The sequence below is a fragment of the Petaurus breviceps genome, unplaced genomic scaffold (genome assembly GCF_028583685.1).
Source record: "Petaurus breviceps papuanus isolate PSGF00001 unplaced genomic scaffold, PetGlider_PUasm1.0 187, whole genome shotgun sequence".
NCBI classification, from domain to species: domain Eukaryota; kingdom Metazoa; phylum Chordata; class Mammalia; order Diprotodontia; family Petauridae; genus Petaurus; species Petaurus breviceps.
This window is the reverse complement of record NW_027185799.1, coordinates 25,704,060-25,716,391: the sequence shown is the minus strand read 5'-3', so window position 1 is coordinate 25,716,391 and position 12,332 is coordinate 25,704,060. Positions and strand designations below refer to the sequence as shown.

General features: G+C 35.8%; 1 protein-coding gene across 2 annotated transcripts in view; it reads right to left on the bottom strand.

Moving 5' to 3' along the window:
- Positions 1–250: 250 nt before the first annotated feature.
- BRD10 (bromodomain containing 10) overlaps positions 251–12,332 on the bottom strand; it is a 75,755-nt gene continuing 63,673 nt past the window's right edge. For both annotated transcript variants that reach the window (XM_069090770.1, XM_069090769.1), the window contains 3 exons: positions 10,655–10,770; positions 6,138–6,325; positions 251–4,563 (listed from right to left, as the gene is read on the bottom strand). In XM_069090770.1, coding sequence (XP_068946871.1) covers positions 884–4,563; positions 6,138–6,325; positions 10,655–10,770 — 3,984 coding nt within the window. In that variant the 3' untranslated portion in view covers positions 251–883. The remainder of the gene's footprint in view (positions 4,564–6,137; positions 6,326–10,654; positions 10,771–12,332) is intronic.

The window sequence follows — 12,332 nt, the reverse complement described above, 5'->3', positions numbered from 1 at the left end:
TTTCTTTTGGCTAACCATGTCATGAGTCTAAACCCAAGCTTGGATTTAAAAGCAACCAAAACCTGGAAAATGTTAACTAGTATCAGAGTCCAATCTCAGGCAAATCATGGAGAAACATGAGTCAAATTTTCTAGTTACTTTGGTTTTGTTAAGGAATTTTCTTAATTTATGTAGTCTGTCACCCCAGTATGTGTGTTTTTCCTAAGCTGCCCCAAGCATACAGTTTAGAAATATTATTCAAACAAAGAAATACAGCAACTTCTTTTTATTACATGCAGATTCTTCTGCATTGTTGCTAACAGTACACTGGTCCAAAATTACTAAAATACTTAAAAAACTATACATTATGTAAACAAAACATAAATAAGACAGCATAGTTCTTTGTACATATAGTTTAGTACAGATTGTTAGGGATTTGGGAATATGTACAATTTTACAACGTGGACTGCATTTTTATAATGCATAAATATATATATATTTTTTACAGAAACAAAAATAAGATCTCACAAATGAAAGACACAGATTACCGTATTGTAGACACGCTGCAACAGTTCAAATTCAAGAGGAAACAGGTTGATGCAAATGTGCAAACGGGTAGATTATTCTAAACTAGTCAAACTTGACTTGTGTAATGTATGTTAACAGACAGGTCATTCCTGACCTTTATCAAACGAACAACCCTTGAAAACATACCCATACATTTGAGTGAAATTTAACATATTTTTTCCCTCCCCAAGCAAACAAAACCCTGCTAATGAAAAGATATAGGAAAAAAAAATCAACTATGTATATAGTATGTTTTCAACAGTATAATAAACAGTTAAAATTTATTTGGGAGTCAAAACAATGCCCCAATATTAAAACTGGCTCATTTAGTCTAAATTCAAGATGCAGCTGTGTCAGGCTTTTCTAAGCCAGATGACGGAAAAGTAGGGAAGACAGTGGCAGAATTTCGGCTAGCAGATACTACAATATGAGAAAGAGATGAAGATAGTGAAGAAACCTTAGATGCTGGAGTATTTATGGCATTCAAAATAGCTCCTTCTGGGCTAACCAACAGTTTTTTCACTGATGTGTCCAAATGGAATACTGACGCACTACTTGGCAGCTGAGGGTTACCAGCATGTACTGCAGAAACCAAAGAAGTTTTAGCTAAAAGAGTAGAGGGAGGAGGCTTTATTACTGAAGTCAATGACACTGTTGGTACGGGGGCTGGAGCAGACGCTTTAGCAGTTGTGTTTACTACTTGGGGAGTTGCGTGAACAACAGGTACAGTGCTTGCATTCCCAAGAGAGTTCACAATTTTTGTAGAGCTTTTTAGGGGATGTTTTGCAGGCTGCCAATTTAAAGAATTACTTGGTGCTAATGTAATCTTCTGCACAAGATTATCAGGAGTTGTAGGTTGAATACCTTGACCGTTGTTAAGGGCTAAAGGAGGTCCATATTTTGGATTAGTAGAAATGAGAAGAACATGACTGCCAGCTCCAAGACCTTGTGGAGGAACAATGAACCGGGTGCCATTAATCATAATCTGAGTCCCAGGTGCCAAAGGTGTACTGGTATTGATAACTATTTTTTGCTGAATGCAAGGTTCATTTAGCTGACCCCCTACCAGACTAGTTACATTTGAAGGTGCAGTAGCAGTCTGAATGGCAGAGGCACCTGGAGCACAACTGTAAGTATGAGCTGATTTTACTAAAGTTGGAGGCATTTGCTGGTTTGGTAGAGAAGCAAAGTTGGAAAAACTAATTATTTTACCTGCATTGAGTGAAGCAGATGGTAACACAGTCTGAGGTTTATTTGTGTTTGCATTTGATGGCACTGTAGCTGAAATCCCTGGTGACTGAAACTGAACAAAATTCTGTGATTGTCTTTTAGGAAGGGGAACAGGATGTGTGGCACCTGGAACTGCTGCCAGATGGGGAAGTGTGCTGATTATTTTAGGAGATGCAGTGATAGGAGGAGGCAAGGCAACAGTAACTGGTATCTGTAAAGCTGATGTTAAACTCTGAGGAGACACTGTTGGTTGAGTAGTTGAAATCAGTACAGATGATGCAAGATGCCCTGTTTTCACAGTTGAGATAGCCACAGTGTTTCCAATATTTGATGTACACAGTCTGTTTGTTAAAATTGGCATAATTCTTGAAGAAGTTTCATTTCCACTAACCAAAACTGTAGGTCGTGTCCCAATTGAAGCACAACTTGATGTTGTTGAAAGAGAAGTCAAAGATGCATTTGCTGTTCCTGAAAACATGTTAACTGCTCTTGCTGTAGAAACCACTGGTTCATTAATGGGTGTGATATTGTGATTCGTAAAACTTGAGCTTACTGGAACTGAACTCCCACTTGTGGACAAGGGCAAAATAAAGCTCTTGCTGCCTTTTTCTTCTGCTCCTTTTGGAGTTACATTCTGCAGTATGTTAATTGATGGTACATTTGGAGCACTGCCTGTAGTATTTACAATAGCCTGGCCTATGTTGAGTCCAATTTTTACATCTTTTATTTGAGACACAGTAGGTGATGAATTTATTTTTATTGGGGCTCCCACTGAAGATGGAATTAGCACTATCTGAGGTTGTTCTGTGGTCTTAACATAGGTTTTGCTCATTGAGGGAGGTCGGGCTTGTTTTAATGATTCTGCAATTATAGTTGAAGTACCACTGGACATTGGAGCATTAATGAAAACTAATTTTTGGGTGGAAACACCTGTGGATGTTGGTGTAGGCACCATGTTAACTGCAGTACTACCACAAGGGGAAAGAATAGATGGAGTCGTGACTAGCATGAGTTTTTGAACTGGAGTACCATTGATGTCTCCATTTGTTGCTGTAGTTGACTCAGGTGGGGTAACAGGGTAATTCTTTGTTTTATAATCTGTCTGTTGCTGTGTAGCCGGAGTATGGATAATACCTGTGTTGGTCTGTCCAAAATTTCCTGCTGAAATGTTAATTACATTAACTGAATTGCTTGCTGTTGATTGAAGTAGGGGGCCAGAAGAAACAGAAGGCATGAAGGGTGAAGAAGAGGATACTGGTACAGTTTTATCTACCATTTGACCCAAATTACTACCGCAGGAAGGTTGGCCTAAAGTAAGTTTGAGGTTCTTCCCTGCTGTTTGATTAAAGCCAGAAGGGAGGGCTGGAATGGAAACAGAAGATGGTGGGGGAACGAACCCAGGAACAGAAGACTGGGCAAAAGGAGGGAGACAAGATGTAGCTGATGCTCCTGCTACTGGTGAAAAAGTGGAGGATGACAAAGTTGTGGATTTGGGCACCAGAAATGCCTGAAGGTGAGGCGTAAATGTGAAAACTGAATTTGGAGATAAATTATTAGGTGAAATCTGATCTGGATTGGTCTGCACTTTTACAACTCCAGTATTTCCACCACGTGTCCTGACAAGGATTGATTGTGAGTCTCTTATACATACAGTTTTAAGTTCTTGCTTTGTGTCAGAAGAGTCAGTAGTTGGCTGTGAGGCTAAATTGTGAAGGGAACCATTAGGATTTGTAGATCCACTTAGTGTTGCTGCTGATATTAGAGGCTGAACCGTTGAGGAAATGGTGGGCGAGGCAACAGGTCGGGGGAATGTGGTTGTGGAAGCTATGTTCTTAACTTTTCCAATTTCACTTTGGCTTGTTTTAACTGGTAGTGCTAAATTACCTGCTGAAGTTACAGAGGGCAAAGTCTGTGGTCTAGAACTATTCACATTTGGTAAAGTTGTACTACTCTTGTTGAAAATTGTATTAGACAGCTGTGTTGAAATATTTCCATTTGGGTTTACAAGAACTGGTGCTAAAGAAGAGTTTACATTTGTTGTCTGTGGGAAAGATGAACAATGCTGCTCTGGACACTTTTGTTGAAATGACTGGATTTCTTTTGCAACAACAGCCTTTCCTTCTTTGTGCTGAATCAGAAAATTTTTAGGCAGAATAAGAACTTGCTGCATGACTTTCTCTCCTGTTTTAGGATCTGTTACAGGTTGCATCTGAATCTTTACAGAACTATTATGAAGATCTATTGGCACACACTGGCCACAGGGCATTTTGTACACCATCTGTAAAGGACCCTTGGTACTGGTCTGGCAGGTCAATGCTGGCTTTATTGGGCTTGCTTCTGTAGAAGATGTAACTGTTTTTTCCAAGGCAGGTACATTCCTTCCTATGGAAGTTGGCAGCTGATTTGTTAAGGTCACTTTGTTCCCAATATTCTTTGCAAGCAAAGCCTGAATAGGTTTGGTCCCTTTCACGAAAGTGGATGCAGATGTGGTTGAATCTACTGGGGCAAAAGTTTCTGGAGATGGTGGCTCTGTTTGCCTGGACTCATTCAAACAACAGTCAGCCTGCATACCACCTTCCAAGTTCTCAACTGCAATTTCATTTGTGCTTAGTTTTGCTTTCTTCCTTGGTGAAAGCTCTTTTGTGCTATCATCCAGAAAACTATTTTGCTTGGACTGTCGTTTAAGTGCTTTAGGCAGTGTCTTCTGTACATCTTTAGAAGGCAATTCCTTTTTTAACAGCCTGTTTTTGCCCATGGGAAGATCAATTTCTAACAGTTTCATGTCATCTGAAAAATATTAAAACAAGTATTTTGTTTATGTACCAACAACAAGCTAGCTGCTATACAAAACATTTATGGTTGAACAGCTATGATTCTATGCCTTTAAAATAACAAAAATCAAAATAAATATTTAATTAGATTACTTTGCCAAGCATCGAGGTAAAAATATAGGGTTAATACAAAAATATCCAGCTATTAAAGCTGAGTGTGGATTGTGATACTGGAAATAATCACAATGCATAAGGATTTTCATATAAAAATAAACATTAATGTGAAAATGCTTTTTTTTCTTTAATTTCAAGTGGTAATATAACTTAAGGCAGGAAACTTTTGACTCACTCTATAAGGAAATTCTTAGTTCAATGACTACGCCATTGGCTCTAGTCCACTCTCAAGCTGTTTCATTTCTTTTAAAGCTCTTAGGGGTAAAAAAAAAATACTTAAGTTTCGCTAATGCTTGTTCACCTTTCTAAATCAAGAATTTTTTTAAATGATTAGACAAATTATTTTGATAAGAACCCACTTGTTTTTGTTGTAGTCTATAGGGAAATGGAGAATAACAGGAAAACACCTTTAATTTTTATAAGCACTCGTGGAATTGAAAACACTTATTTTTTAACTTATTTATTAAGTTACTCTTGTGATAGATTTTTTTTGGAGGAGGGAAGGCTGGGCAATTGGGGTTAAGTGACTTGCCCAAGGTCACACAGCTAGTAAGCATCAAATGTCTGAGGCTGGATTTGAACTCAGGTCTTCCTGACTCCAGGGTGAGTGGACTATTCACTGCACCACCTAGCTGCCCCTTGTGATAGGTTTTGGTTCTACTTGCTCACTCTACCACCAATGTAAGTGGGGAAGAGGGGCTGGCAAGAAAGGGGTTTTGTGGTAAAAAAGTTTATTTAGTATTAGAAATTTCTTATTTTTTCATTTAAAACTCATCAAAATAAAACATGGTGGTGCTCAAGAAATACATTTCTTGTACTAAAAGGAAAAAGGAAGGGACAGGCCCAACACCCCAGAAATAGTTTTCAGGTAAGAGTAGTTTGTTGCTGTTAACAATGATGATGATAGCAGCTAGCATTTATATAGTGTCCACTACGCACCTAATATTGTGTTAAGTGCTCTACAAATATTATCTCATTTGGTCCTCACAACAACCCTGCAAGGTAGATGCTATTATTATCATCCCCAATTTACAGCTGAGGAAACTTAGAAAAACAAAGGTTAAGTGACTTGCCCAAGGTCATATAGGCAGTAGTGACTGAGGCTGGATTTGAATAGGCCTTCCTGACTCCACAGCCACCTGCATAGTGTAACATAAGGATGTAAATTTCCCAGACTTTTAAAACATATGGTACCAGGGTAGGAGCAATCTACAATAGCACCAGATTAAAAAAAATAAAAAAATAATGCTCACCAAAAGAACATTTGATAAAGCCACCGAATTATAATCAAAATATCACCAAATTTTCCTAACTCTTTCGATTGCCAAAATTCATTTTAGCTCACGTAAACCTGTCAAACAAACTAAAAGCATCTCCTCTTTATAATGTTAAATTTTTTTTTAATTGAGTACCTACCAAAATCAAGATGTTCTTTTTCTAGAATATCCAAAGGGTCTGCTGATTCTAGTGATTTAATGATTTCTACTCTAGGAGATTCTTTTCCAGGATCTCCTTCACCTTCTTCATTAGTCCAAAGTTCTCGGGTAAATTTATCATGATCTGGTTGTCTTTTGAAATCATCATAGTCTTTCTTCAGTCGACTCCTAAAACAAAATATGTAAAATAAGACTTGTTCCCCAACAACACTCTGGTTAAGTCATTTAATCTTATACTATAGGAGGAACATCTCACATTCAGACTTAAATTATATCTCAAACATGCTTTAAAATACTTAGTGTTCTACACAGTGACAAAAACCAAATAAAAAAAAAGGCACAAAGCTTTCTTTAAGTTATAATTGTAATTTCTGTTATATGACAGGTTAGTATTAAGAATACTTCACTCTTATTTCTCTTTGAAGACACCTCTATTAGGCCAAGTTTGTTCTATAAGTAACCTGTGGAATAAGGTATTCTTTGTTTAGCTATGTTGATTTTGTGTATATGTACTGGTTGAGTTACTTTAAAAAAATTCCCAAGAAAATCATATACAGACAGGCTTATTCTCAGAACAGCAACAACAAAAATGCCAAATATATTCTAAGTACCAGTATCTTTAAATCATGTGAATTTTAGTAAGAGAGTAAACTCCATCCTCAACTTCTTAATTCCAACATTTTCAACTGTAATCAATGCTCTCTAATTTTTTATTATCACACTGTAATTTTTGAAATAGAAGAAAAAACTGAGAAGTAACAACTGGAATGATTTACTTTACACAAGAGATGTGTTATCGAAAATCTTTGCATAAATTGAAACATTTTACCATTGGCTTATTTCAAAGATGTTTTATCTTCAATTGCTGCTTGAAGTTAGGACTCCTAGACTTCAGCTTTGCGTTTCTCTGTCCTTATATCTCAAGCTTCATACTTAACTCTTTTTTTCAAGTAATGATCAACAAAGAAACTCTTACGTATATCAAGCAATCTCACTTTTGTTTAATTCCATAGCAAATTTAACAATCTTCTCAGCTCTACTCTTTTCGAAGCCCACTTCAGCCCAGATTACCCATCTTCTATCCTAATGTACTGTGACCTTTGAGATTACCACTGTATTCTCAACAAATTCCCTTTATGTCCCAGAACTTTTCAACCAACATTATTCTACTTTATTGCTTTAACCAAAATTTGGCTCTTCACTGAAGACACCCTTGCATCCTTATCCACTGGAGGACACTCTTTTTACAATTTCCTTAGATTTACAGTTGAAGTACTCTCCTTTACTCACTAGTGTTTCCAGGTCTTTACCACTATTCCTCAAAATCCTTCTTTCTTTCAGAAGCCACACGACTGATTTAGGTCACCCATTTTTGTTTTTTGTTATTTACCAACCTTGGACTTTTCTTTTTCTCCTCCTTGGCAAATGCTTATTCACTCTTGGTCTGGATTACTTCCAAGACTCTCAAGTGAAAACTGCAGCTAACTCTCTCAGATCTTTTTCTCTAAGTCACAATCTTTTCTGAGATTCAGATCCACATTATCAACTACCTACAAGACATTCCCATCTTATATGATGATACTTCAAAGCTGAATTAATTGTATTTTCCCCTTAACCTTTGCTTTCCAATGTTTCTATTTCTCTGTGTATGATACTACTATTCACCCTGCCTCCCATATTTAGAATCTTGGGCATATCTTTGAAAATGAGAGATTAGGGAGAGGTAAAAAGCAACTAGGCCTATAGAGTCCAATTCAACATTTCTTACATTCATCCCTTCTGCCCCCATCACAAAAGGCTCTCATTACTACCAACTGGACAACTCTAACAGTGTACTAAGTTTTCCCACTTCTCTATGTCTCCTGTAATCTGACCTTCATACTATTGCCACCAAAATATTTTTTTTTGTATGGTTTTTGTAATGCTACTGCTCTGCTCAATTAACTTTAATTGTTCCATACTGTCTACCAATTAAAACTCAACTCAGTGATTCGTAATTTCTGGGCCTCTACACAACTGAGAGCCCCCTCTACTTTTTCAGCTTTTCTTATTCAATTAATTTCCACATGTTTTATGTTCTAGCCTAACAACTACTTTTCCTCCTGGACATTCTCTGTGTGCCTTGTGACTCCATACTTCTGCTCATTCAATTATTCCTGTTAAAACTCTGAATATTCTTTTTTTTGTTTTGTTTTAATTTTTTTGCCTTTTTGGAGGGCAATTGGGGTTAAATGACTTGCCCAAGGTCACACGGCTAGCTTTTTTGTGTGTGTTAAGTGTCTAAGGCCAGATTTGAACTCATGTCCTCCTGACTCCACGGCCGGTGCTCTATTCACTCTGCCACCTAGCTGCTCCAGATACTGTCTTTTTAAAAAAATTAAAATTCAAGACATCATTAAGAGTCTATAACATGCAAGGGACTATGCTAGGTGTTAAGTGATACACAAATAAATAATCTCTGCCCTCAAGAAATTTCTCTGAGGTTTCCAACATGGACTTAGAAAATGAAATACAATGTAATTTGAGAAGGAAAAAGCACTAACAAAGGAGGTAAGAAAAGGCTTCACATATGAAATAGCAACTGAGCTAAGGCCTGAAGTAAGTTAAGGATTATATGAAATAAAGGTGAGCAGGCAGGTTAGAGTGAGAGCATGTCAGGTTTTAAAGGCCAGGAGGAGTTGTTACATTATCTTGCAGGTAAGAAGTTGCTACTGAAATTTTCTGAGCAGGGCAGGCAGGAAAGGGTCAGAACTATTTCTTTAGAAGGTTATTTAGGGACTTGTGTGGGGGTAGATTAGAGACAGCACAAACAATGAAAAATGGTATTGTAAATAATCTAGGTGACAAATGATGATGGCATGAACTGAGATAGTGACTTTGTGAGAGGAAGGAAGGACTAAAGTAAGAGATATTGTGGAGGCAGAATGAATAAGACTTGGCAATCGTTTGGATATGATGGGTGATAAGAAGCAAGAGTAAAGGATGACTCCAAGGTTGTAACCTTGGGTTGACTAGGTGAATGGTGTCACTCTCAAAAGAAACAGGGAAGTTTGGTGGGAAAGTAATAAGGTCTGTTTTGGACAGGCTGAATATGAAATGCCAGTGGACATATATAGGTGGAAATATTTAACAGAAAACCAGTCATGTGCAGATGGAGTTCATAACAGAGAATAGAGAGAAAATGCCAACTTAGGAGACACCTGCATAGAGTTTATAACCGAACCAATGGGAACAGTTGAAACTGCCAAAAGAGAAAATGTATAGAGAAAAAAAGTTCCAAGAATAGAACCTTGGGGGATACACAAACATATGGTGTGGAAGATGCATGATAATACAGTAAAGAAGATTGATTAGAAGCAGCCATATAGGTCGGAGAATTATAAAGTAGTAATAGCCACATTGTGTGATAATCAACTATGACTGACTTAGTTCTTCTCAGTAATACAATGATCCAAGACAATTACAGAAGACTCATGATGGAAAATGCTATCCACATCCAGAGAAAAACTATGGAGTCTACATACAGATCAAAGCATACTATTTTCACACTTTTTTTGCTTTTGGTTTTTTGTGGCTTTTCCTTTTTGTTCTGTCTCTTCTTTCACACGACTAATGTGGAAATATGTTTACAAGGCTGCACATGTATAACCTATAACAGATTGCCTGCCATCTTAGGGAGGGGACATGGGAGGGAGAACAGAAAAATTTGAAACTCAAAATTTTACAAAAAATGAACAGTGAAAACTACCTTTAAATGTAATTAGAAAAAATAAAATACTATTTCCAAAAAAAATATAAAGTAGCCCAAAGTATCAGGGAATTTTGGTGGGGGAGGGTTGTAAAAAGGAGAGGGGATCTGGGACAATCATTTGAAGCAATGGCAGGGTCAAGGGAAGGTTTTCTAAGGATGTGGGAGACTTAGGCATATCTATACATAGTGGGGAAAGAGCCAGTACATGAGAAGAGACTGAAGATGAAAGAAGAGCAGAGAGGATTAAAAGAACAGAGGATGGGATCAAGGGCACAAGTAAAAGAGTTAACCTTAGCAAGGCCAGCTTCTCCTCAGAGAGCAGAGCATTGCTAGGATGCCTAACAGTATTTTTTATATTCTCCATAAATATCATTAAATGAATGTGTTGAATGTCAAGGATATATTTATATATAAAAGGAAAATTATAGTGGATGAAGGGTGGTGGTGGATGTTCTCCAACTTCAAAAGTAGCAGTAGTCATGAGGAAAAGTGTTTGAAATTATAGCACCAGGGTTCTGATGGAACAGGAAAAGAATATGAATTACCAGAATGAGTTACCAAAGGATATTTTCTTTTTTAAATCAAATTTCTTCCCAAAGAGATCACTAAAATTTACAATAGATACCTGTCCACCTAGAGTAACAAAGAAACAAAAAAAACCAAAACTAAGTGACCTCAAAATAGAATAATAACAACAAAAAATAATGAAATATTTAGCTTAAGATGAATTTTTAATCTTATATTACCTGTTTCTTTGAAAAGCCTTCATTAACTTTGGTTCCCATGGCAGCAATTCATTTAGGAGACGTATCAATGTACCATGCAATTCTTTTACAGCTTGCCTCCGATGATACCATTTTCCCTATAAATATAAATTTTTTTATGGTAAGTTCTTCAAATTTTATGCAGGGGCAAATGAATGTTAGTTCTCAATAGATAAAATTTAAAACACTTTTTCAAGGGATTAGAGAGTATAAAAATAATTACCCTCTGACAAATCTGGCAGAACATATTCCCATTAGTTGTGGTAGAAATACCTGAAGCTATTAACCATGTTTATTTGTGGAAAATATACTACGTTTAGACATAAAGTCAAGAGGTATAAAAACCTTAAAAAATTAAACCCTAATTATGAAAGTAAAACAACTCTATCAAATCAACTTGGTATGAATTTAATAGAAAGGTCACAAAAAAAGAAAATTTATGAAAGCTTAATGTAAAAAAAAAAGTAGATTAGTTTTACTTCTGTCCAGTTCTCGCAATTTCTCCCACAAACTAAAAATTTGGAAACTGGTTTTAAACTTCTATGTTTTTATTCTTATTTCAAAAAGGAATTTGGGGTACACAAGCTGCAATTTCATTACAACGTATTGAAAATTACAGAAGCACCATATTTTAAAAAGTTATTCAAGACAAAGATCTTTTATACTTCATCTCACTGTTAATAATTAACTAAAAATCATTCTATAGAAATTATAATTTGATATAATTCTGATAAATCTTTCAGTAAGAATCTATGTTTCACTCAATATAAAGAGAAATGATTTAAAACCATAGGAGTATTAAGTAATATAATCATTCATTAATCTCTGGGTCATCACACAAGAGTAAACAAATTAACATTAGTGTGTACCCAAGTTTCACCATTAAGTACTGGTCAATAGTATGCTAAATTTTCTCTTAAAACAACAAAAAAAAAGACGTTAACAGTACGTTACAGCTGACATTTATCATGCATAAGTCATAAGCTTCATCCCATAGCAACAGTTAGGGAGATCAATTTGCACATATACACAACAGTAAGGCAGGGGAATTATCACAACCTTTATGGAAAGATATTCTATGTAATGTACAGTATAAGTTAAAATACTAAGCAAAATATCAAATTTAAATTTTACATATTTGAAATCTTAATTGTCATATAAATTTATTCTTATATATAATCCTAAAATACTGAATATCCTAATGCAACTAAGAAAAATCATGTCTAAAACCTTAAGATCAACTTATTCTACCCAAAAATAAACTAGTTTTCCATCTCTTCTAAAACTCAATCACCATTAGAAATGGAGCTAATGATTAGAAACTAGAGATTATAAAATGGAAGAGGGAGTATGTGTATGTGTTCACACTTAATAACAAAACAAGGGCTCAAGAAATTGTAAGAGGAGACATTTATTAATACTTCTGTACCCTCCCATTTGTACAACCTGAGTAAAAACAGAGTATTATTTAAAAATTCTGGATATTATTCTACTCTACATATTATATTAACCAACTCAGATTAAGAACCCTTGCTAAATGTTTGTTAGAAGTGAAAACTGTGTATCATTTAAAATAGGGTGCATTCTAAAGTCTGCTTATGTTTGTCTGGATATATGCTTTTTTTTTTCAATAAAACTACATTTAAAAGGTAGTTATGTT